The sequence below is a fragment of the Wyeomyia smithii genome, chromosome 3 (genome assembly GCF_029784165.1).
Source record: "Wyeomyia smithii strain HCP4-BCI-WySm-NY-G18 chromosome 3, ASM2978416v1, whole genome shotgun sequence".
NCBI classification, from domain to species: domain Eukaryota; kingdom Metazoa; phylum Arthropoda; class Insecta; order Diptera; family Culicidae; genus Wyeomyia; species Wyeomyia smithii.
Genome location: NC_073696.1, coordinates 22,522,324 through 22,545,831, shown reverse-complemented (window position 1 = coordinate 22,545,831; position 23,508 = coordinate 22,522,324). Strand labels below are relative to the sequence as shown.

General features: G+C 37.8%; 1 protein-coding gene across 3 annotated transcripts in view; it reads right to left on the bottom strand.

Annotated features, from left to right (window-relative positions):
- Positions 1 to 23,508, bottom strand: part of LOC129726446 (transcription factor mef2A-like) — a 246,107-nt gene that overhangs the window by 184,510 nt on the left and 38,089 nt on the right. For all 3 annotated transcript variants that reach the window (XM_055683145.1, XM_055683143.1, XM_055683144.1), the window contains exon 2: positions 18,589 to 18,624. In XM_055683145.1, the coding sequence (XP_055539120.1) occupies positions 18,589 to 18,624 (36 nt within the window). The remainder of the gene's footprint in view (positions 1 to 18,588; positions 18,625 to 23,508) is intronic.

Genomic DNA, 23,508 nt, shown 5'->3' with positions numbered 1-23,508 from the left:
TAGAAACGTGCCAGTGAGTTGCCATCTCTACCAGCAGCAACATCGACTTGCGTCACAAACATTTTTACTTTTCTTTATTCGATTCTAAGCAAAGTCATGCTTTTTTTAATTTTAGTTTAGGGAGTAAATGTAGTAATGAAGATAGAAAATTAAACTAACTGAAAACATGATTGTAGAAACTACGAAAAATATAGTTCAGCAGGTAGGACTCGAACCCACAACTTCGCACTTCGTACATTTACGAGAATTGGATAAGCGATACAAAACTCGATTCTAGAACTACGTCTTTAACGTTCTGCAGTGGTGTAACGGAAACACATCTGACCGGAGATTGGAAGTGGTGGGTTCGAGTCCCACCTGCTGAACTATATTTTTTGTAGTTTCTACAATCATATTTTCAGTTAGTTTAATTTTCTATCTTCATAACTACGTTTACTACTCAAACCAGTCTTGGCATACTCATCGTGTGTAACAAAGAGGCTCATAAAATTTGCACAGAACACAGAAGCATGTTGGAAAAAACTGATGAGTATTTTTTTACTGATTTTTACTGATGATTATTTTTTTCGTGCGCTGGAAGCAAATGCACACTGTGTAAAGAAAGCCAAATACGCAACATCAGAAAGCTTGTATTGTGAAGAGCAAGCGCATAAAGCTCTCGCAGAGAGGCTTTCTCGATAACAACTGATAAAATACAGATAGCGCACATGTATTGCTCATTGATAAGGGCACTATGATGAAAATTTTAGCTGGTTGAAAACTTTTCTGGCTGTTTCCTTAATAACCTGTTCTGTAGCGTCTACATAAGACTCTGCGCTATGCTCACTGTGTTATGCTCACTGAGTTTTTTTACTATCACGGTGCAGGTCTATGATGAATTTAGCCCAGACACAGTTAATTTACTCAACAACACGCAGCTTTGGCTCGCCTACTCATATGTGTAGTTATATTCCACACTCTCTACGCGCAAAGGCACCGCTCAAGAAGGTTGTGTTTTTTTATTTGCTCATCACAATGCCTACTAACAAACTGATGTGAAGTAATTTATGTGTTGAAAAATGCACAAAGATGAGTAAGTGGACAAGACTGCCTTAAACTAAAATTAAAAATAGCATGACTTTGCTAAGAGTCGAATAAAGAAAAGCATAAATTTAATCGTAAAAGAATTTTTGATCGATTGATGCCAAAACCTCGAAAACCTGATTATAAATGACTGAAAAATAAGCGCTCAAAACCTGACCACTTTTCCCTGGTTTTCCCTGGTTAAATTACTAGATTTTCAAATTCAGGCGCCTAACTTCGATATAGGGGAATTGCGGGTAAAATGAACAGTGGTGGTAAAATGGACACCCGTTTAAATCTCGACTATTACGTTGAAAAATAGTACAAACTTTTTTGGCACCTTATCTTAGAGGCACTAGAAGCTATTTGAGACAAAGTATGCGACATGAAACAGTCAAATAGTCAAAATGATAAACAAAAACAAAAAACACGTGTACATTCGTGGTGGTGATGTTATTTTTGGCGTTCAAAAAATAAGGTTTTTTTTAGTGTAAAACAGTATTTTGTTACGATTTTTCTGCAAATATCTGTACTCAGACTACTAACCAGCAGAAATCATCAAAAGTTAGTAATTGTTTAAATGATTTTCTCGATATATTTAGGTATTTTCAATATGTAGTATGAATGTGCGGGTAAAATGGACAGCCCATGGTGATGGTGAAAAAATGTGTTAATTTCCATTAAAAAATCTATATGCTTCGTGTTTATATCAGAAAAACGCAAAGGTAACCTCGGACCGATGAACAGATGACCGCGGCTGAACGTACCGTTGAATGCGGAATGTCCGTAAAAAAGCTTCCACCATTTCTCAGTTTCTTGCGGATAAGGTCATATATTATTATTAATTCTACGACAAACGGTGAAAATTGAACTGTTGGTGAATGCATAAGTGTGTCACGTGCTATGGAACAACATTTTACTATCTGTAAAGGGATAATCAATATTCACGCCCAAGGTGTTCATATTATCACCTCCCTATGTTCATTTTACCCACACGTGTCCATTTTACCCCAAAAAAACTGCTTTCGAAATGCTCATGAAAACTACGAAAAATACTATATTTGAGTACTTCTTCTTATTTTTTGTATCAACCATTAGTGGCTCAGTTGACGTGCGCTATCGACTCATAGTTGTAGTGTTAAACTGTGAAGGAAATCGGGAAATGGCTTAGGGTGTCCATTTTATCACCCCTTCCCCTAGACGTTAGTCAACGTCAAAAAATGAAAGATTACTGTGAGTTTTAGTGCCCCAAGCCACTAGCATTTTTTGAGAGACTTAAATGAGTTTTCTCGTAAACGTTAAAGCGACGAACTTGGCGAGCAATTACTATGCGACACTCTCACGTAAATTGACACGTTTTGGTAATGGATAGGGGCACCAAAATTCACAGGAATGGTTAGAAAGCTGTAATCTCTCTGCGACGGCTATTTCTAGCTCTAGGGCAGCATTTTTTACGCTTTTGACGACCAGTGTAATCATAAGATCTTTTAATTGAAGAGTCATGTAGTCACGATATCTTGATATACATATTGTTTAAGGGATTTAGATTTCGGCTTGCAGTCTAATGAATTGCCTTGATTTCTATCTGCTAATCACCAACGTTTCGGTCCTTCTATGGGACCATCATCAGGGCCTAAAATATATTTCACATTTTACGTACAAATTGATGTACATTAGGACAAAATTACACCTTCGACATTGAAAAAACTACACACTCGAAACAGTAACCAACAAGTTTAAAAGTTTGTGCAAAACATAAAAAGGAATTTTCACACTCGAACTGTCGGACTCTAGCCCAAACACCAATACTGGGAAGGAAGAAATATTCTGTGCAGACAAGTCTATGAGCTTTGGTTAGTGTTGAAATCTAATGCTTCGTTGGTGTCGCTCTGGTGCTGACGGGCTGCCTTTTGGTCACTTCGCTCTCAGGTTCGCTACAGTTGTGAGCACTGATGCCATCGCACAGTGGTCCAATGAGGCAAAAAGTGGAACATATTCCATAAACTTTTTTCCAACTTAATAAAGTCTTCGGAACAATTGTTTGTATGAATAACCCGCATGATCGTAAATTATCAAAAAGTATGAAAAGTTTTCTATACTAAAAATAAAAAAAAAATAACTTTTTTGTGTTAAGAGATAAGAAGTATAGTTAAGAAGTATAGCAAAGTTGTAGAAGATTCAAAAATATGAAACTTTTTTGAACAAATGAAAGCCTTATCTTTTTTGGTGCAAAGTTATAAAGTATATAACATGGAACTTACTTAAAAGTTAGTTTTTTGTACTTAACTTTTGTTAGCTGCATTTTACTCGAAAGTATTGTTCAAAGGAATTGTTAGGGCACACAAAACACACATTTTTGCTAAAGGTCATATATCTCCAGGACTTTTCCTTACAAAGTTATAGTTACCGAAAAAATATGCTGAAATGTGCTATAACTTTGTAAGAAAAAGGCCTGGAGATGTGTGGTCTTCAACAAAAACGTGTGTTTTGTATGCCCAAATGCTTTTTTAGAACAACGTTTTCTTGTAGAATGTAACTAACGAAAGTTAAGTACAAAAAACTAACTTTTAAGTAACCTTCATAAAATATACGCTGTAACACTGTACCCATTGGAGATAGCAATTTTATTTATTCAGCAAAGTTTCATATATTTGCACGTTATAAAACTTTGCCGAATAAACTATTCCTCTAGTCTAGTCTAGTCTACACTAACACAGCCAGTACTTGAAAGGATCCTGGAAAAGATATCCATCATTTAAAAAAATGATTTCCATACATTTTTCTTGTCAACGGCCAGGCCTACTGTGTAGCGCAAAATAATACAATATAATCTAAGATCGGGGACAATATAAAGTAATATAATTCGTTGGGAGTGATAAAGCTAAGAAAGTACACTCATTTGTTGACCATTCTCCTGGGATGGAACATGGGTATTTCCTCCTTATGTTCGGGTTTCAAAACCAAGGATATAGCGCCTTTACTCGCTTCTTTGCCGAATAAACCATTCCTCTATCTCTTAACTCAAAAAAGTTAGTATTTTGGATATATGAACACCTACTGTAACATATGCTCGCCGTACTCTAATATGGGTGGATTGGGACAAATGGATCCTTAAGGAGTTTATAGTACTTTAGCTTAACATCAAGGAAAAGCATTGACATCATGATTCCACTTGCCCCTTTTTAACCTAAGGAAAAGTCCTGGAGATATATGACCTTTGGCAAAAATGTGTGTTTTGTGTGCCCTAACAATTCCTCCGAACAATACTTTCGTGTAAAATACCACTAACAAAAGTTAAGCACAAAAAAAAACTAACTTTTAAGTAAGTTCCATATAATATACTTTATAACTTTGTACCGAAAGAAGATAGGATTTTCATTTGTTCAACAAAGTTACATATTTTTGAATCTTCTTCAACTTTGCTGAATAAACTATTCTTCTATCTTTTAACACAATTCTATTTTTAGTAAAGTAAACTTTTCACACTTTTCGATAATTTACGATTATGCGAATCATTCATACAAACAATTGTTGAAAATCGGTCCAGAAATGACTGAGTTAGAAAAAGTTGTATGCACTGAGGTCCAAAAAACCGTATTTTAACCATAACTTCAGATTTTGGGGGTGTTTGGAAAATTTCTAGTATGAGCGAATGTTTCACTCAACAAGACCTACAACCTACACTAGGTCCCATAAGAAGTTTTAAATCGCTGTAGCATAGTGTAATACATCAATACCAGTCGAAAAACTTTAGTCACGATATCTTGAATTCCTAGATATTTTTATATCCTGAACTTGGCAACCTTAAAATCTTCAAACAATTTGGTAAAATTTAAAGCTTATAAAATATGAGGAATCTAAGGAAGATTCCTCATATCTCAAAACACCTAAGGTCCCTGAATCAAAATTCTAGAGGGCTTATATCGTAATATCACCAATCCAAAAAAAAAAAATGAAATTATTGAATGTTTCGTGATAATAGATTTATTTTCGTAAAAGTGATCAATAATTGCAGCTACCCACAATTATGGAGGGACTGTATTAACATTTCAAAGCTTTCCCCCAAAAATCTGCACCACATCCCGCAAACCGCAAGGAAATGAATAGCATAATTCGTTGCATATGAGCAAAAACAACAAATATCTCAGCCGTGGATGGCGATGATGACGAAGTGGCAAGAGGAAGGTCGAGTAGCTCATCTTCTCGGCTGGTTTGCGTCTCCCTGCAGCTCTATATGCACATCGATCGATCGAAATACACACTGTTTTGAATGAACGATTTGTGCTTGGCTGGGATGGATGCACTGCACTCTTGCTCGGGTTGCTGTGATGCATCTGGTAAGGTGCATGCAAAACGACCTCGCCCCAGCTCCTCAACTTGCGCATCGCACAGCAACAGTTGCAGATGCAGTAGAGTAAAAAAGAGAGACTGAGAAACAGTGGGCGAGAGGGTGAAGCGTACAATGAGCATAATATGATTATAGTTTTTAGCGTTCCCGCAGGGCGGAGCTCCCGAATTGTGGATCGCATTAAAAGATATGAACTTTATGCCCGAGCCGAGGCGATTGCTGTTGGCGTCGAGCTGTTCGTTCCGAGCTCTGGATCGGATGGCTCGGCTGCCGGTCTCACCGCAGTACATATTGGCACGGTAAAACAATACCGGGTAAGACCCGCGAAATGCTCATGCATCATTTTGCATCATCATCATCGTCGTCGTCGTCTTCCCGGCAGTTGGAAAAGCACTAGTGTTGCCAGTTGTTTCTATGCTTACTTCGAGTGATTGATATTCGGATGCAGTTTTAGACATTCAACCTGATCAGTTGCATACAGATACGTATGTCAGTTTAAACCTATTGGTGTTGAAATGGACTTAGAATGTTTATTTTCGATTCTACAAACCAATCTTCCATCACTGCTAACAGATGAGAGGACGTCCGCGGGCTGCACTGCAAACGAGGAGCGAAAGTGCGGCTGGTTTCGCCTACTTATGGGAATCGCGTCGCACCGTGGCTGCAACAGGGACCGAGAAAAAGGATCCAGTCTCCCCCTCCCCCTCTTCCGGAAAGCGAAAAAAGGGTGCAAAGAACCCGAGATATATAGATTACAGGTCAGTTTCTGCTGCTGCCGCTGCTCTTGCTGCTGTTGTTTGCCAATGTCTGCAACCCGGGATGCACTCCTCATATAGATGAATATTCATCATTTTTAATGGCGTTTGGGAGCTAGACCACGGCCGGCGGTGCAAAAAACAACTCATTTCTGAATGCCAGTTGCGCCGTGTTACACTTAATAAACTGCAAGTACTCTTCGGTTGTAGGCTTAGCGCGCTCGGTCCGGAGCCTCAGGAAGGAGTCCATTTCATGTCGGTAAGCCGAGAACACTAATTAAGCACTTTGTTATGTTTTTCTTTCAGTAAATTAAATTTTCACGATCGCATTTCTGCTACAGCTTTATCCATCAGCCAGGAGAGACCAATATAGAAGTCTGGTTATGTTTTTTCGATTTTCGTTCTTTAACCCTGCTGCGCAACGTTCGATTAGGTGGAAATTATAGTTTGCCAAGCGGCGAGTAAGACTTTTCTGAAATTTTGATAGCATTACAGTTCTTCTTTTTATTAAATGGCGAGAAATGCGAAATTCATGTTTCAAAGCCGAATGTAATAATAATTAAATACCAGCTGACCCGGCAAACTCCGTACTGCCACAAATTGAAATGAATGTTGTATTCTAAATCCCGGTGAACAGTTACTCCATAGAGTAAGCAGTATGCCCAAAACATGTTATAGCTTTAGTTTATTTTCATTTTGTTCCACATAATAATTACGGAACACATCTTGGATATTGAATTGCATAATCCAAACGTTATCAAATAATTTTGTTTTATTACAAAATATCAACGAATATCCTTTTGAAGTTTCTTACAATACCTTAATTATTATTTACTAATCCATATTTCTTTTAGAGAGCGAGTAATGGCGCTATTACCATAAGCTAAACATGTTAGGACTAGTGTTAGTACTCAAGTTCCAACCGTAACAGCTGAAGCGAGTAAAGGCGCTTTGTCCTTGGTTTCGAAACCCAAACATAAGAAGGAAATACCTATATTCCATCCCAGGAGATTGGTCAACAAATGAGTGTACTTTCTTTGCTTTATCACTCCCAATGAATTATATTACTTCTTACATACGGATCCCCGTGGTTCTGTGGTTAGCGATGTCGGTCGGCTAGCTCTCCCACACGGTTGTGACATCGGGTTCGATTCCCGATCAGGTCGAGGATCTTTTCGAGCTGGAAATTTTCTCGACTCAGCACTGGGGCGCGGTGTATCGTTGTACTTATCCTACACATGCAAAATGTGCCAAAAAACAATATCGATAACGAATTCTCTCAACTAATCTAGTTGATCGAGACCGCATAAGCCCCCCAGGCTTGCGTGCGATATTGTTTGTTACATACGGATCGGTTGGTACGGATTGTCCCCGATCTCAGATTATATTGTATTATAATGCGCTACACAGTAGGCCTGGCCGTTGATGGTTGGAAATGATTTTTCTAAATGGTGGACATCATCTTCCAGGATCCTTTCAAGTACTGGCTTTGTTAGTGTAGACTAGACTAAACAAATATTCTTTTGAAGCTTTTTAAGATCATTCTCACTTAACCTATTAAAATTTTCAAAAGTTGACTTCATCCATCATGAGTACACTTCTCACTGAATCAGATTTTAGGTCATTTTTATGGGAGTATCCAGAGCATATCACTGAGTAGTTAATGATTAATTTTCATTAGCGCTCTTAGTGACCCGTTTTATTTCCAGCAATTTTTAGAATTGCGTGATGGGGTAAGCTCCATTTTTCAATTTTCTTGTATTTTTTATTTGAACGATTTTAAATTTTTTTTTCATAGTGTCAAATTCAAATCCTGACAAAAATAGCAACCATCACTTATTCCTTGACTAAACTCGATGTTAAAACTGGATAATGGTTAACTTACCGCTATCTTTTCAACTAAGTGTATATCAAAACCACAACAGTATCTGCTAAAAATTTATCAGTTGTAAAGCGAAAACCTGATAGCTTAAACCTGTCTCAGCTTGGAAACTTGAACAACTTTCCTATCAATCAACAACATCCATTACAAATCGAGAACAAAAATGCGATCGACTGGTTTCCATTAATCATAATTAAAATCTCCAGAACACAACGCGCATTCAAATGTGGGCCCGAAAATCTAGGATGCACTTCCTGTCGCTCCTCGGCGGTTGACTAGTGGTGGATCGAAATTTTAATTAATCTTCTACTCTGAGCAGATCAGATTTTCGGTGCCGTCCGCACTGCCGTTGCTCTAGCCCTGTAATTATTCCTATCGAAGCGCCTCGAGCAGAATATTTTTAAAGCAAAACCGTCGAGACGTGCAATGACGTGCTTCGAGTCCGTAGCTGACGAGTTTTTGGAAATTAGTTCCTCCGCCTCACACACGATTCACCTTGCCGCTTTTTTTTCTTTCATTCATAACTTCACCACCCGAAAACCCACCGAACCCAGTTTTGAGTCGTTGTAGTTACAAACTGTACGATCAAGCCGCATGTTATGAATGAAGGGAAATCCCATATTCATTGAGTAATTATCTTCCGGAATCGTGGCGCTGCCACGAAACGTGTTTCTACCGTGGCCCAAATCCCTTCGGGGGATCACTGCGAATTGCTCGATCTTGTACCGAAGTGACAATTGTCGACGGCCATTGTTCGCTAAATAGTTTTGCCTCACCTCATTCAGCAGCCCCTGCCAGGTAGATAATCTCCATAATAGTTTATCACAATGTTGCTGCTGATGGGAATCGTCGTTTCGCGCCAGATTTCATCGCCGAGAGTTTAGAAAATGACTTTTGCATCCAATTAGCTAACTAACCCCCGTAGCAGCAGGCGTTGACGGGTTTGGAAAATTCCGCTAATTATTCAAAGCGCTCTCCACCTGGCCCCCGGCGTAGCTTCGCCTCTAAACGCTCTCTAATCTCACAGTTTCAACGTTCTCACACGAAACTGCCGAGTTTAATAAGTAAGAAGAAGTTGGTCCACCAATTTTGGTTTTATCATAATTATTGTTTCATTTCGCTGCCGAACAATTGTTCGGACTTGGTTGTCTTCATTTTCATAATATTTGAGATTATTCCAATTATGAGCCGGTCGTGGTAGAGGAAACGCGTGTGTTTCTGTCGTAGCAGAAACAACAACAACAACAAAAGTGTCCCGCTCTCACGCAGTGGAGAACACCGAGTGAAAAAACAACAACAACAACAACAACTACAAAGCAAATGGAAATGACGCCAGATTATAAACGATCATCATTACGCCCGGTTCGTGGCCGGCGGGTAATGATAATTACCACCCATAAGGCTGTAATAATGATACGAATTCCCATTCAAATCAAATTTGACCGCTCCAAACTCCAGTCAGCGGAGATGAAAACATGATTTGAATAATCAAATGAGACTGACAGCAGTACGGCATCAAAGTATGCTGGCCGTGAGGAGCGGGACTTAATGGAAATGGTCCTCTAGATGTAAATTGTACTTTTTATGAAATAATGCTTTGTTTGTTTGCTTAAGTAAGCCACCAAGCTTCCACAAATAGTCTGCTGATGGCATATTTTATCATCGAATTAGAAGTAGATTATTGATGTTTTTTACACTCAGCTTTAGCACACAAGACAAAAACGTCTATTTTCAATCCAAATTGAACACCTGCCTGGCTGTCAGTACCGTGCTAATCGAGGACGGCCTGTTTGAAGGTCTAATGTGTTTATAATTGCAGTCATCGGCCCGTCATGTCGGCACAGATCTTCTGGCCAGCCAAGATCGAAATCACGGGCGGCGCCTACTTGTACCAATGGCGATTGTCATTTCGTTTGCGCAGGATCAAAACGACAGTCGTCGTTTTCAGTAGATTTTTTCTTGCTTGCCAAAGGATTTTGACGTTTGTGATGCTAAGGAACGTTTAAAGTTCACATTGAATTCTTTTTGCCTTTCTCCTAGAAAGGTATAGCAATCACGGGAAAAACCGAAGGTATAAAAGTGTTCCCAATGGCCGAACGTCATATACCACTCGACTTCCTTCGACGAGCTGAGCATTTTCTGTATGTATGTATTTATGTGTGTATGTGTGTGTGTGTGTGTATGTGCAACTTTTTTTTCTCATTCACTTTTCTCAGAGATGGTTGGACCGATTTTCATAAAATTAATTGCAAATGAAAGGTTTAGTTGCGCCATAGGTTGCTATTGAATTTCATTGTAATCGGATTTTTAGTTTAGAGGTTATGTATCAAAATGTAAAAATCACGAAACATCAATATCTCAGAAACCATACAACCGATTTCAATAAAACTGGTTTCAAATGATTGGGCTGTCCCCAGAACCCTTAACTTTTGAATTTCGTTATGATTGAACATATGGTTCAAAAGTTATATAAAGAAAAGTTATCCTGAGGTTGTTAAAACTCACTCATTTTGCTCAGTGATGGCTGAACCGATTTTCACAAAATTAGTGTCAAATGAAAGGTCTAGTTGCCCCATAGGTTGCTATTGAATTTCATTGCAATCGGATTGTAACTGTGTCTGTTGTTAATAAAAATGTGAAATCACATAATAAAAGTAAACATATTGACATTCTCCTAACGATCAATGGCTAACTAAAAGGTAGAAAAATGATTGAAATGGCCGAATGTTTGTGTGTGGGTGTGCACTGTGTATGTGCACCTTTCTTTCGCACTCACTTTTCTCAGAGATGGTCTGACCGATTCATTCTATCTTGGTGTCAAATGAAGGGTCTATTTGCCGCTTAGGTTGCTATTGAATTTCATTGTAATCAAACTTTTAGTTTTGGCGCTGCGTCAGAATGTGAAAAACGCTCTTATATCTCAGAAGCTATGAACATAGTTGAATTCAAATAAATGGGCTTTCAAACCCTTAAACAATGAATTTCATAATGTTCAAACATGTGGTTTGAAAGTTATAGAAAGAAACGAAACCCGCAGACTGTTTAAAACTATAGCTACGATCAAAATATGTGGCCTCAACATCATTTAAATTTGATATTGTACTATTTCAATGTTTGCGGCCTTGCTCGGGATTGAAGTTTAATTTAAAAGTCATTTCTATCATTTCACTTTTTGCCTTTCTCCTAGAAAGGTATAGCAATCACTGCAAAAACTAAAGGTATAAAAAAGCTCAAAAGGGCCGAATGTCGTATACCACTCGACTCAGTTCGACGAGGTGAGCATTTTCTGCATGTGTGTGTGTGTAACGCGCTCCCAATCTCACTCGATTTTCTCAGAGATGGCAGATTCGATTTCAATGAAATCAATTGCAAATGAAAGGTCTAGTTGCCCTATAAGACCCTATTGAATTTTATTGTAATCTGATTTCTAGTTTAGAGGTTATGTATCAAAATGTAAAAATCACGAAACATCAATATCTCAGAAACTACACAACCGATTTGAACAAAATTGGTTTCAAATGAACGGGCTACCTAAAACCTCAACTTTTGAATTTTATGAAGATTGAACATATGGTTCAGAAGTTACAGAAAGAAGCGTGTTCTGGAGACTGTTTAATCTCACTCATGTTTCTTAGGGATGGCTGGACCGATTTTCATAAAATCAGTGTCAGATGGAAAGTCTTGTTACCCCATAAGACCCTAATGATTTTTTTTTGCGAACGGATTATTACTTTTCCTGTTATGTTTAAAAATGTGAAATCCAGCTATGAAAAGAAACATATTCTGATGACTACTTGGGCTCACTCACTTTTCTCAGAGATGGTTGACCCGATTTCCACAGAATTAGTATCAAATGAAAGGTCTAGCTGCCTCACAACACCCTATTGAATTTTGCTGTAATCGGAATGTAACTTCGTCTGTAATGTATCGAAATGTAAAAATCACTAAACTTTATTATCTTAGAAACTACACAGCAGATTTGAACAATATTGATATCGAATGAACGGGCTAGTTAAGGGTTAACTGATCAATTATGATTGAACACGTGGTTTCAAAGTTTGGCTCCCCCATACGTTTCCTTTTCATTTGACTGTAATCAAACTTAAGCAACCGTTATGTTTTAATTTGTAAAACAACGAAAGTCTATTATCTCAAGTATTACACGACTTATTTGAACATAACTAGTGTCATACAAACGAGTCATCTCTCAAACTTACAAATAACAAACTTTATGAAAATTTGATATACTGTTCAAAAGTTTTGTGAAGAAAAGAAATTCAAAGACTATTCAACACTATAGCTGCTTTGATCAATATACATGGCCTCAACATGATTTAAATGTGGTATCGTACTATTTGAACGTTCACGGTATCGCTCGTGATTAAATTGTTCGAAATTAAGAGTCATTTTTTATATTTCGCTATTTCTGAAGCACTAACATTATGACAAATTTCATATTTTATACTTTAATTACAACATCAATATTTTAGGACCCAAAGAGTGAATATACCTTTTTGGATTTAAGCATTCATGTAAATCTATTTTTACAAATAATAAGTTTGAATGAGAAAGGCTGAGTCTGACCGCAAGGTGGATTAATTTAGGTTTTTATTTTCAGTTTGGATTAAGGTAATGTCATTATCCCTTCAGAAGAATTTAAAAACCCATAAAAAAATAAATACACCAGAGATCGCCTATCTTCCTTGTTTTTGTTATTTTAAAGCATGAGCATGAGCATTGACTATCTTTTTAATAAAAAGAAATATCAAGCGGTGACATACAGTAAACAAACCATTTTGACATAAATGACAATAAAATCACTAATTATTGCGGTTTCTTATGCTAGTAGTTACACAACTACTATGAGTCTATGATTTTGTGCCAAATAATCGCAATTTTCGGGAAGTGTTGCTTTCTCATTTCATTCAAAGGAAGCGGTGGCTGAAGCGTATCGAGAGTTGAAAAAAATATGCTGCTCTAATCTCAACCAAAGTGCCGTGTTTTGTTCCGTCGATTTAAAGGTGGTAATTTCGATATAGATGACAGTCCGCGTGAAGGAAGACGAAAAATTTTCGACGAGGATCCATGCAAAATGCAGGAATAGCTTGCTTTAATAATCCGCCCGGTTATTTCCCAGCGATTGCATGCATTGGAAATATTTAAAAAACAAGAAAGTTAGGTTCCTTATGGTTTACAACCTAGGAACGTTGAACGTCAGTGTTTTGCCTGTGAACATCACCGATATATTGGCATAAAAGGCAGGGTTTTCTTCATCGCATCGTATCGAGTGATGAAAAATGAATTCAGTACAGCAACCTGAAGGACAGAATGTCATAGGTACTACCTGGTCATGCTTGCATGCCGTCGGCCCGATCGAATATACACTGGGAGCAGGTCGGTGCAGGGTAGGGAAATGTACTGGTACGCTACAGTATTCACACGACAGTAGGAAGATTTTTGTAATTACCACCGTGGAATGAAACACTACGCGACAGTAGCCGCTACCGAAGTTTCATACGATCTGCTTTATCTCTTGCTTTTTGTCACGAATTCAATATGAACAACAATTCTCTCGCTTACTTCTCTTCATATTGTTGTCATCGTATAGACAATCTCTGGCTTGTGTGTCAATAACTGTAGCTGTCTGTGCTATTTATTGCATTTATTACAAATTGAAGTGGAATCAATTTACTTAGCATCGATTTTTATTTGGGTGACCATAAAAAACGGCTATATTCGATGTATTTTATTTAAAAAAATTCATAACTTTTGAACCAGTTGATCGATTTTCGATCTTTTTGGGTCAAATTAAAGGTGATTACGTCTAGTTATAAGAAAAAATACCAAAAAATAAATCTGGGTGCTTTTATATGCATAATGTATAAAATTATTGAAATTTTCGTCTTGTTTTTAAATTGAATTTACTCAAATTAAAAAAAATAACATATCTCTGAAAGTTCCTCCATTTATAGAGTCAAGTATGCCCTTCAAAATGAGACCAAGAGATATTTTTTATGTTTGCCCCAAAATGAAAAACGCATATATTTTTAAGAAAAATATTAATAACTTTGAGTAAAATTGAGATATTTGCGATGTCAGCATTGCAAATTGTTTCTCTTAAAAAGCTCTAAAAGTCGTTCAAAGGCAGTTTTGAGATGAAACTTGAAATAAAAAAGTTAGAGCGTAAAATATGTTTATAAATCATCGAAAATATATAATAAATCATCGATACATCATCAAAATATTGCTTCAAGAAGAAAGATTCAATTGCGGTAAAAATGATAAGCAATAATACAAAAATAAATAAATTGAGAAAAATTACATGATATAGGATCATGTGAATGAGACAAGATAATTGTTGAAAAAAAGCAAACTGTTGCAACAAAAATAATGAGAAATAATCTGAGAATAATCAACAAAATCGATCAAAATACGTATACGGATTTCACGACAAGTTCTTGAAAAAGTCTTTCGGGCAGGGCTCTCGATTCTGGTGACAGCGGTGGGATTAAAAGACAAAAAAATGCTATTGACCGAAACATCATTATTAGTTTAGTTTCCTCAATTGTCACTAGGAAATAATCAACTATTTGGCATAAAAGAAAAAAACTAAACATAAAATAATCAAAAATTAGAGAGCTGTGTATGGTGTCACGAGCGCAAGCAGTCGGATTGCAAGCTTGCTGATTTCAAAACCAGTAGAGGAAAACACTGCACTTGCTGGAGTAAAAAGCCAATTTTCACGTGTTGTACCGTGCCGAAGTACGAACATATGTCTGTGATAGAGAACCTTCACGTAGTTGTGAAAAATTCCTAATCTATTACCAACCTATTTCAATCAAGCAATATCTCAAGTGGTCACGATGGTACGGAAAGGATCCATTCAGCAACAAAAAAAAGAATACTGGACCCAAGAAATGATTGCGAAACAACTACCCACCAATGCCAACCCTGCAAAAATAAGGAGAGATTGAATTATTGCCTAGCTTCCAAACTACCTAAAAGCAAAGAATTAGAACTCTTTCGGTGCAAAAAAAAATCAGAAAATCAGATACGTTATTCGAAAATTGCTGTTATGACCGTCCGTCACACCGTCCGCTTGTGAAATGATTTGTTTGAGACAAAGCAGACTCTCAAAGAGCCTAAAGAGTGCATTCACGGATAATTGTTGCTATTAATGCAGCCCAGCTGTGATTGGTCACAATCTGCAATAGTCATTTGCATTTGGGTGGATGCGCAGCTAGTTTTCACATCCATTGGAGCAAAAAAACTAACGCGAGATAAGCATTTGAAAAAGGACAGATTCGTTCTCTGTTCCGTTTTCAATTTTCCTCTCTGCGACGTAGCGAACATTCTTAGATACGTAGTCCTACATCAAAACAGATACTGTCAACTGTCAAAACTCATTGGGAAATCTATAAATCTGTTGAAAATAACTTAGAACATTTAGAAATGCTTTTTAATTAGATGATCTAATAGAAACATCATAATAAAATAAGGAAATTTATAACAAATCTCGAGAGATCTACCGGAAAATCGTCATAAAGTCTGCAAAACATCAACAGAATACTTACCATATCATAATCAGAATGATTAACCTTTCCTGTGGATTTTGGTGCACTTAGTAAAAATAACTTTTTCAGAGACCAAAATGAATTTGTTTGTAAGCAAACGTAGAGGCGACGAACCCGATTAGCAATTACTCTGCGGTCTTCTAAAGGCAACTTCTTTTCTATCATAATCGCTTCTTTGAACAAATCACAAATACGTTTAAACTTCATATGACGCGAGATCGTGTGAAAAAGGTATGGCAGAAATGAACCCCTAGATTTGAGAGATGGAATGACTATTTTGACATTCAACTACTGAAATAGTTTCCTCCGTTTTTTTTTCCAATCTTGAAATTCTTCAAAATACATGTATGAAAAGTTAAATCACATTGTAGCATGAATTGAAATCGAAAGTTTGTTTCGAATCGATGCCCTCTAGCCAATATTCACAAACGCACAGGAAGTCAAACGAAAACAGAGCTGATTTTGAATATCGTTATTTAAATATTATAATTACAGAGCTCAGTTGTGGTATTCCGCTGCGGGGCAGCATCCAGTCCATCCAGTGTCGAAGAAAAAAAAACTGTCAATCCCCGAACGGAAGGCAATCATTAAAGAAGGGGGGCCATCATGCAAGCGATATTTACATACGAACATCGCAGCCTTGAAAGATCGCTTCGTAGAAGGTGAGAATAATTACCGAACCTTGCTCGGGAAGTTGCGGCAAGCGAGATGAATCTATTTTCCATACACTCGTTTTTTTTTCGCATCCGCCGGCGGTGGCATCATTCGCCGCTTGCTTGGTGGATCACATAATTCATGCATGATTTGGTCCTTTGTATTCCAAAAGCGGTCGGCTCAAATTTACGCTTGGATGATCACATACAGTCACAGGAGGCGGTGATTTTGTTTTTGTCCCGTTTCCATCCTCGACTGCCCGGCTGAGGCCTGCTTTGATGATGGCTCGAGAACGCGAATACATTGACGAGAGTTTGATTTGTTTTTAATTTTGTTTTATCTGTTTACGCGGATGCATTTTTTAGCTTTGATCTGTGGCAGCTTGCCCGATCGAAGCGACGCCGATTGACGACAGCGGGCTTTGTGGTTCCTTTTTCGGTAGCCGGATTGGAATGCGCTCCTGTCGGGAGCAGGATGGATAAACATCAAAGTCGCGCAGTCGGTTAGCGCTGGAAATATTTTACTTATTGTTGAAAGATGGCATTTTCGGGCGAAAAAAATGACCCGGATAAATTATAGCCTATTCTAACTAGGGCGCAGCAAACGAGGCATAATAGGAAAAAAATTGATTTGATTATGCTGAGGATCTCTTGCTGGTGGATTAAAAATTGATTATTTTTAATTCGCTTGCTTACCATTTGAAATAAGCGGTTTTCCATTTGACTACCCAATAATGAGACGCTTATCTCAAGGTTGCCTCACGCATGACTCACAGACCGTTCCGTCGGAGCGTTCTGTGATGTATAACTTGTGTTTTCATGGAAAAACAACTCCTATTTATTTCCCATTATGCCGTGGCCAATAATTAAAATCAATTTCAATTTATATTCACCGGTCGGCTTCCCGCTGAAAGGCGGTGGTCTTCAATTAGTCAGCCGGTATGCGGCGTAGTAAACATTAACAGAGTACGCTGATTTGCCAGTGAACGTCAAATGCTGCATCATCTTTACCTCTACGGCGAGAATTTAAACCTCTAGCAGGTAACCAGTTAAACTGTTTTGATTATTACTTAGGTTAGAAATCAATTTTTCTGTAACTATTACAGGGAAAAAATGAAACACGAAGTTGCTTTGTCACTCGAACACAACAAAATTGATATAAAAACTGCGGTGAAACGAGGCAGTCGGCAAGCACTCTATTAGATTTTTATTAATAAATTTTCCCTTTTTTCTCGAAAATATTATAAAATCATGCAGTTTTTCTAATAGATCTGTTTAAAACCTGTAGTTTTTATTAAAAAAATGTTAAATAAAAGTCTGTCCGTTTTCTGGAAGATACCTAGTTTTGGTTCCTTTCATCTGCTTATTAACCCTCCATATGCTTATGATTTGAAACAAAAGTCGAAGGCCCGCGCACAGCGGATTCTTCCCTCTTATTGGCAGCAATTTTCCCATATTTTCCCGGCAACAATCGATCGCGACATCGCGATTAAAAATAATATACACTCATTCTCTTTTTATCTGCTCTGGCCCATTCCCCGATTAAAAGCCACAGATTCCTTTGTTTTATCCCAAACATGTTCCGTGTGCGCTCATATCCGGATAATGTTCGTCGATCGGTTTATTATATTATTAAATGTAAGCCTCTTTGCGCGAAACGACGATGACGACGACCATGGGAAGCGCAGGAATCTGGCCATCGTCACCGACAGGCCGCGATCGTTACCCGGTTTTTATCACGCGGCCATGCAGAACCGGAGCAGATATGCAGATTATTATTATTTTTTGATCATTATTCAGGAAACTTGCCTTCCCCTTCAGCACTCGGCCGAGCACGACCTTTCCCGGGCAACCTTCGCCGCGAAAAGTCATGCTTTAAATTAACTCTTATATTTTTTGTCAGCAAATTTAACTTCCATTCTCCTCATCATCGAGCCAGCAGCGAGACGCAGGGAGAGGCAACTTTCAAGATTATCATGTTTTCTACTCCTCTACCTGTCCCGGCTCCTATCGAAAGTCTACCCGAAAGATCGATTAACGCCCAGCCAGATCCTTCGGCTTGGGCTTGTTGTGCTGTGGATGGAGCACACACAGGCATTGTTCTCTCTCCTCATGTTCACGCGCTCGCCTGCTTCGATTCATTCAAGATCGCGCAACTCCATTGTCAAAATTTAAATTTTCCCACCGCGTGTGTGCGCGAGCGAGTGTTTGCTTGCCCTGCGACGTCACAACAAAACACGATCATCATTAGCAAGTTCGGGTCGCGAATAAGCTCGAGCAGCTTGGAAGATTAAAAAAATAGCAGTCAACTTACCATAAGGTTTATCTCGAATTTCACTATCGCTGTTATCTGAAATTAAAACGAAAAGAGAGAGAGAAAATGTGAGGTAAGGTAATTGAGATAATTGCAAGCACTGCTGCAGTCCAGCCGGGATCCGGGATCCCTACAAACTATGCTAACGAGTGCTCTGTTACAATAATAAATGAAGGCTAATCTGAAGACCCCGTCTCGAATTTGGAGTAATTTTCTGTTGTGCTGCTCGAATTATGTATGAATCAATCTAATCGACAGTCGATCGTCTTGAAACGAATGGTAAAGTGGAATCGGAAGCGAATTTGAATTCGGTCTTTCACACCTTTGCGCTGTGGGCAAAGAAGATCCATCATCAGTCAGCAGGAGAGCTGATGGACGGCTACTGGCGTAGAAAAAGAATTAATATTAACGGATCGAATATGATGACTCAAATCGGCTTCCATCAATCAGTCGATTTGAGGCATTGATTGTAGAGCGTTTTGGTTGACTTAACATATGCACGTTAAGGAAAGAGCCGAGTCCAGAGAGCACTACACTATAGGGAATTCTTAGTGGACAAAAATATTTTCTTTATTTTGTCAACGCATTCTGGAGGTCTAAAAATAACACAATACGGTAGTATAGATTTGTACATGATTCAGCCACAATCCTCTCCAAAACCCTTCTGACAAAATAAAATAAAAATATTTAAAATTATTTCGAATAAAGAGTGCTCCACATCAAATTTCAACACGGAAAAACGCTGTAAAAAATTACCTAGTTGACCGATTCTTTTTAAACTTTTATTCAATAAAATATAACCCTTTACTAGGCTTTTGGCATATTTATTTTATTCAACTTCAATGCCATAACCGTACGCTCGCACCTTACGCTTAACTCCACTCATTAGGTTTTTACATCTGGGTGCAGTTTTTTGTGTACGAAAACCCATTTTTCTTTTCGGATTTGACCTTTCAGGGATGCTTTCGTAGGGCCCAGTATTTTTCGATTGGCCTTAGTTTCAGTGCGTTGGGGTGGATTATGTTATGGGTAAGGAGGTGACTCCTGGATATGATTTGAACAGTGGCACGAAGCTAGATCCTGCCAAAAGATCATGGGTCGTTTTGCTTCAACAGAGGAAGCAGACGCTTATGTAGATACTCCTTGCAAAGATTGGACTGTGCGAAACCACATCAATATTGTATCAATTTAGAGCATCTTTTGTACTGCAGTCCCTCCCGGTCATTGGCTCTCTAGACGAACGCTATCACAACACACCTGTGGTCCTGATAACTAACAGAACATCCATTCTGCTCAGAGTTTTGTAGTAACGTTTAATCACACGACTCACCATTGACTGCGCGGCTCCGCGTTATTTTTCGATGTCCCGATGACAGTGTTGATAATTTTCCAGGTTCGGGTAACGGCATATTTTCCAATTTTCCGAAAACTCACAGCAAAATACAGTGTAAACAATAAAAATCCTCCAACAGTCCAACCAAAATTTTCCAAATCTTAAAAAAGTACTCATAAAACTGGAAAACTTTCTGAAAGACATTAAAATGCTAGAACCATCCGTTTCGTCACTAACACGAATGTCCAACTTTTTTTATTTCGTCCCACTGCTCACACCACCACTCAAGAAAATTCAGCCGCATCGTGAACTTTGAAGACGTTTTCAAGAGGCTTCTGCCAACATCCGATCCCATCATTTCGCTAAACAACCGACGTACTGCCCAATGCGAAAGTTTGTCACATCTACCAACAGAAGCACGAAAATTGATTAAACATTAAAACTTTCTTTTCAAAATAACGAACATTAAATTTTGCCAATTATGCATAAACGGAAGAGAAAAGTATTTTTTTGCATTGCTTACAGCAATTTCATCGTTTTGTAACTGCCGAAAGTTATTTTAAAGATTGTGTCGTATATAAATTTAAATATTTTGAAATTTTTTTAATTGAAGATACGTATACAAATTTTATTGAAATTCAAATGAGACGTAATTCTACGTAAAAAGTTTCGGAAATTAGCTTATCTTCAATTTTACCGAAAAATATGTACATCAGTTTTATCAAATAAAAAAACTAGGCTGTAAAAACCTTACTTTTTCGACTGATAATGATCAGATTCAAACTTATTTCATTCGATTTTAAGAAATAACTTATCTCCAATTTTTTTTTATGATAAAGTACAAAAGTTACTCTCTCAAATGAAACCAGAAGATATTTTTTTCATCTGCCCCATTCAGAGATATCAACAGTTGAAAAGGGCGTATTTTAAAAATTAAAAGCATAATAGCTTTTCACCCATAAAAGATATCGTTAAAGTATAGCCACCAAAAGTTGCGACTTTTAAAGTTCTAAAAGTCGTCTGAACATAATTTTACTGAGAAAACTGAATCAAACAAAGTAGAGCGAAAAAACCGTTTTCTAAGAGCCACCCTAGGCAAAATTGCTCTAATTCAGTCAATTTAGGAGCTACAAGAAAGTAGTCTCCAACAAAGCTGCTTAAAATCGAGTGATCTACAACTTAACTGAAAATAAATTTTATTTTTCCACAAATAAAAATTTTAGTTGGTTTATTCCGTTGGTTCTAGGACCACCCTAATTTTCACCTCAGTTTATATGTAGACCAAATTATAATAAGCAACTTCGCCATATAAAGTATGGCTCTAAAATCACAAAAATGTATCGAAAACTTCATTTCCGCCTAAATTGTCGTTCTGTACCACTGTGCACTGTGCGGTATACTTAAGGTCGGAATCAGATCATTTTGGTTTAACTATATATCCGTTAGATGATTAAGAAAAGAAATAAACTTATGACTGTGGTCATGCAATTTTTTTGAAGAAAATAGTAGAAGTTTATATCTAAGACACGACCGCATAACTGATGTAGAATACGCACACTTCAAAACAAACAATTTAGTGGATTTATTTTCTTTCGGATCGAGCGGATTTCGGCTGAATTACAGCTTCATAAAAGGTGAAACGACCAGAAAGTGCTAAGACAAACTAACGTTTGAAGTATGTTTATTCTTAATTTAAAAATTCATGTTTTCTTTCTTTTTGAAGTTCATACATTACATCATTCAAAAAAATTTGGTAGTTCTTATGCGGCGAAAAAAAAGGAATGCTCTGGCCTTCCTTTTTACATGCTGCATCAGATTTGTGCAATCGATTCCTCGACCTTCTCAGCTGCTACACGCCAGTTCGCCTTGAATTGCTGTTCGCTCCCGACGACTTTTTTGTCTGCCGTAAGTTCCGCTTTACGATGATCTGGGGTCTTGGGCGGGGCTTCATTCTTAGGTACAAATTGAACATTGTTGGCCGTATATCACTCCAGGGCTTTTTTGCCGTAGTAGCATAAGGCCAAATCCGGCCAAAACAGCACGGAACCCGTGTACTGCTGCAGGAACGGCAGGAGTCGTTTTTGGAGGCACTCGTTGACCTAAACTTTCTGGTTGATGGTGCCCGGATCGATAAGTTGCGAAGATTTGATGCTGCGAAGATTTGATCTGAAACCTTCAATCAAAATCAATTGACTGTTCATCGTAAAAATGTGTACACAGTAGCTCTTATGTACAAGGCGTGATTCTGTAAAATCAATTTTCTCTGTCGCAAAAAGGAGTCAGAATTTAATCCGGTACAATAAACTTTGCTCTATCTCGGTGGTGTTGTTCAGAGAGAAATAAGCGAGAGATGAGTGTGTTTTTGTAGCTTTAACATTTATCAGCTTCGTTGCCCTATTTCATGTCATGTCACATCATGTCTCGTCATATCATGTCACGTAACGTCAAAAAATTTAAGGAAAAAATATGAATGATGACACTTCAACTGCAAATTGACAACGTGATTGAAACATACGTATTGATGAGAGAATCCAATAACAGCTACCACATATGCTTCGATAAGTGAAAATCTGTCTCTTTGCATGTAAGCTCTCAATAGACTCAAAAACCACTAAACCGTAGAAACTTGCACGCAGCGATTTTCGTGTACGGGGAATGTTTTCTTTTAGTATTGTATTTAGAAAGTTTTATCTTTTTTCTCATTTCTTCATGATCAGGCAGCCATGTATGTTCAACTAATATTTTGAAGTTTCATGAAAAAATGTTTCAAAAATAAGCTTTTCGAGACAATTAATTTTTAACTTTAGGTTGAGTGTGAGTGATCTTGTGGGTCACCTGACTATACTGAACTTTTTTAAAAGAGGACCAGTGATGAGTATGAATGGAAACTGGATGGCACCTCAGGACAATCATGATATTCCCTACAAGGTATGCGAAACGTCGCGTACAGACTGGGAAGTCGGAGTTCCTTATGTCTGCCCCGGTTCAACGATATTTTTCACAGCTGGCTCAAAAATAGGTACAAAAACTGGTACAGGAATCTTCGGGGACAACCGTGTTTCAAGCAGAGATTTCTGCAATCTTTGAATGTGCGAATGTGTGTCTGACTAGAAATAACAAGCATGCAAATATTTGTATTTTCTCTGACAGTCAAGCAGCGCTGAAAGCACTTGGTGCTTATAAATGTACATCCAAGATTGTCTGGAAATGTATTCTCACATTGCGACAGCTATGTCAAACAAACTCAGTTAATTTGTATTGGGTTCCAGTACATTGTGGCATTGGTGGGAATGAAAAGGCAAACGAACTTGCAAAACAAGGATCTAACTCACAGTTTATCGGCCCAGAACCTTTCTGCGGTATATCAAACTGTGCAGTGAAAATGGAGCTTAAACGCTGGGAGGAACAAAAGGTGATAACCAATTGGTTGGATGTCAAAAAGTGTTCCCATTCCCAATCTAAAAGATTTATCTAGCGGTGTTTTGACCAATCGGTAATTCGGTTCAATGATGGCAATTTTGGTCACGGGTTGCTTTCAAACAAGTTTATTTTTTGTCTAAGCCAACGTTTCGAAGATATATTTCCTC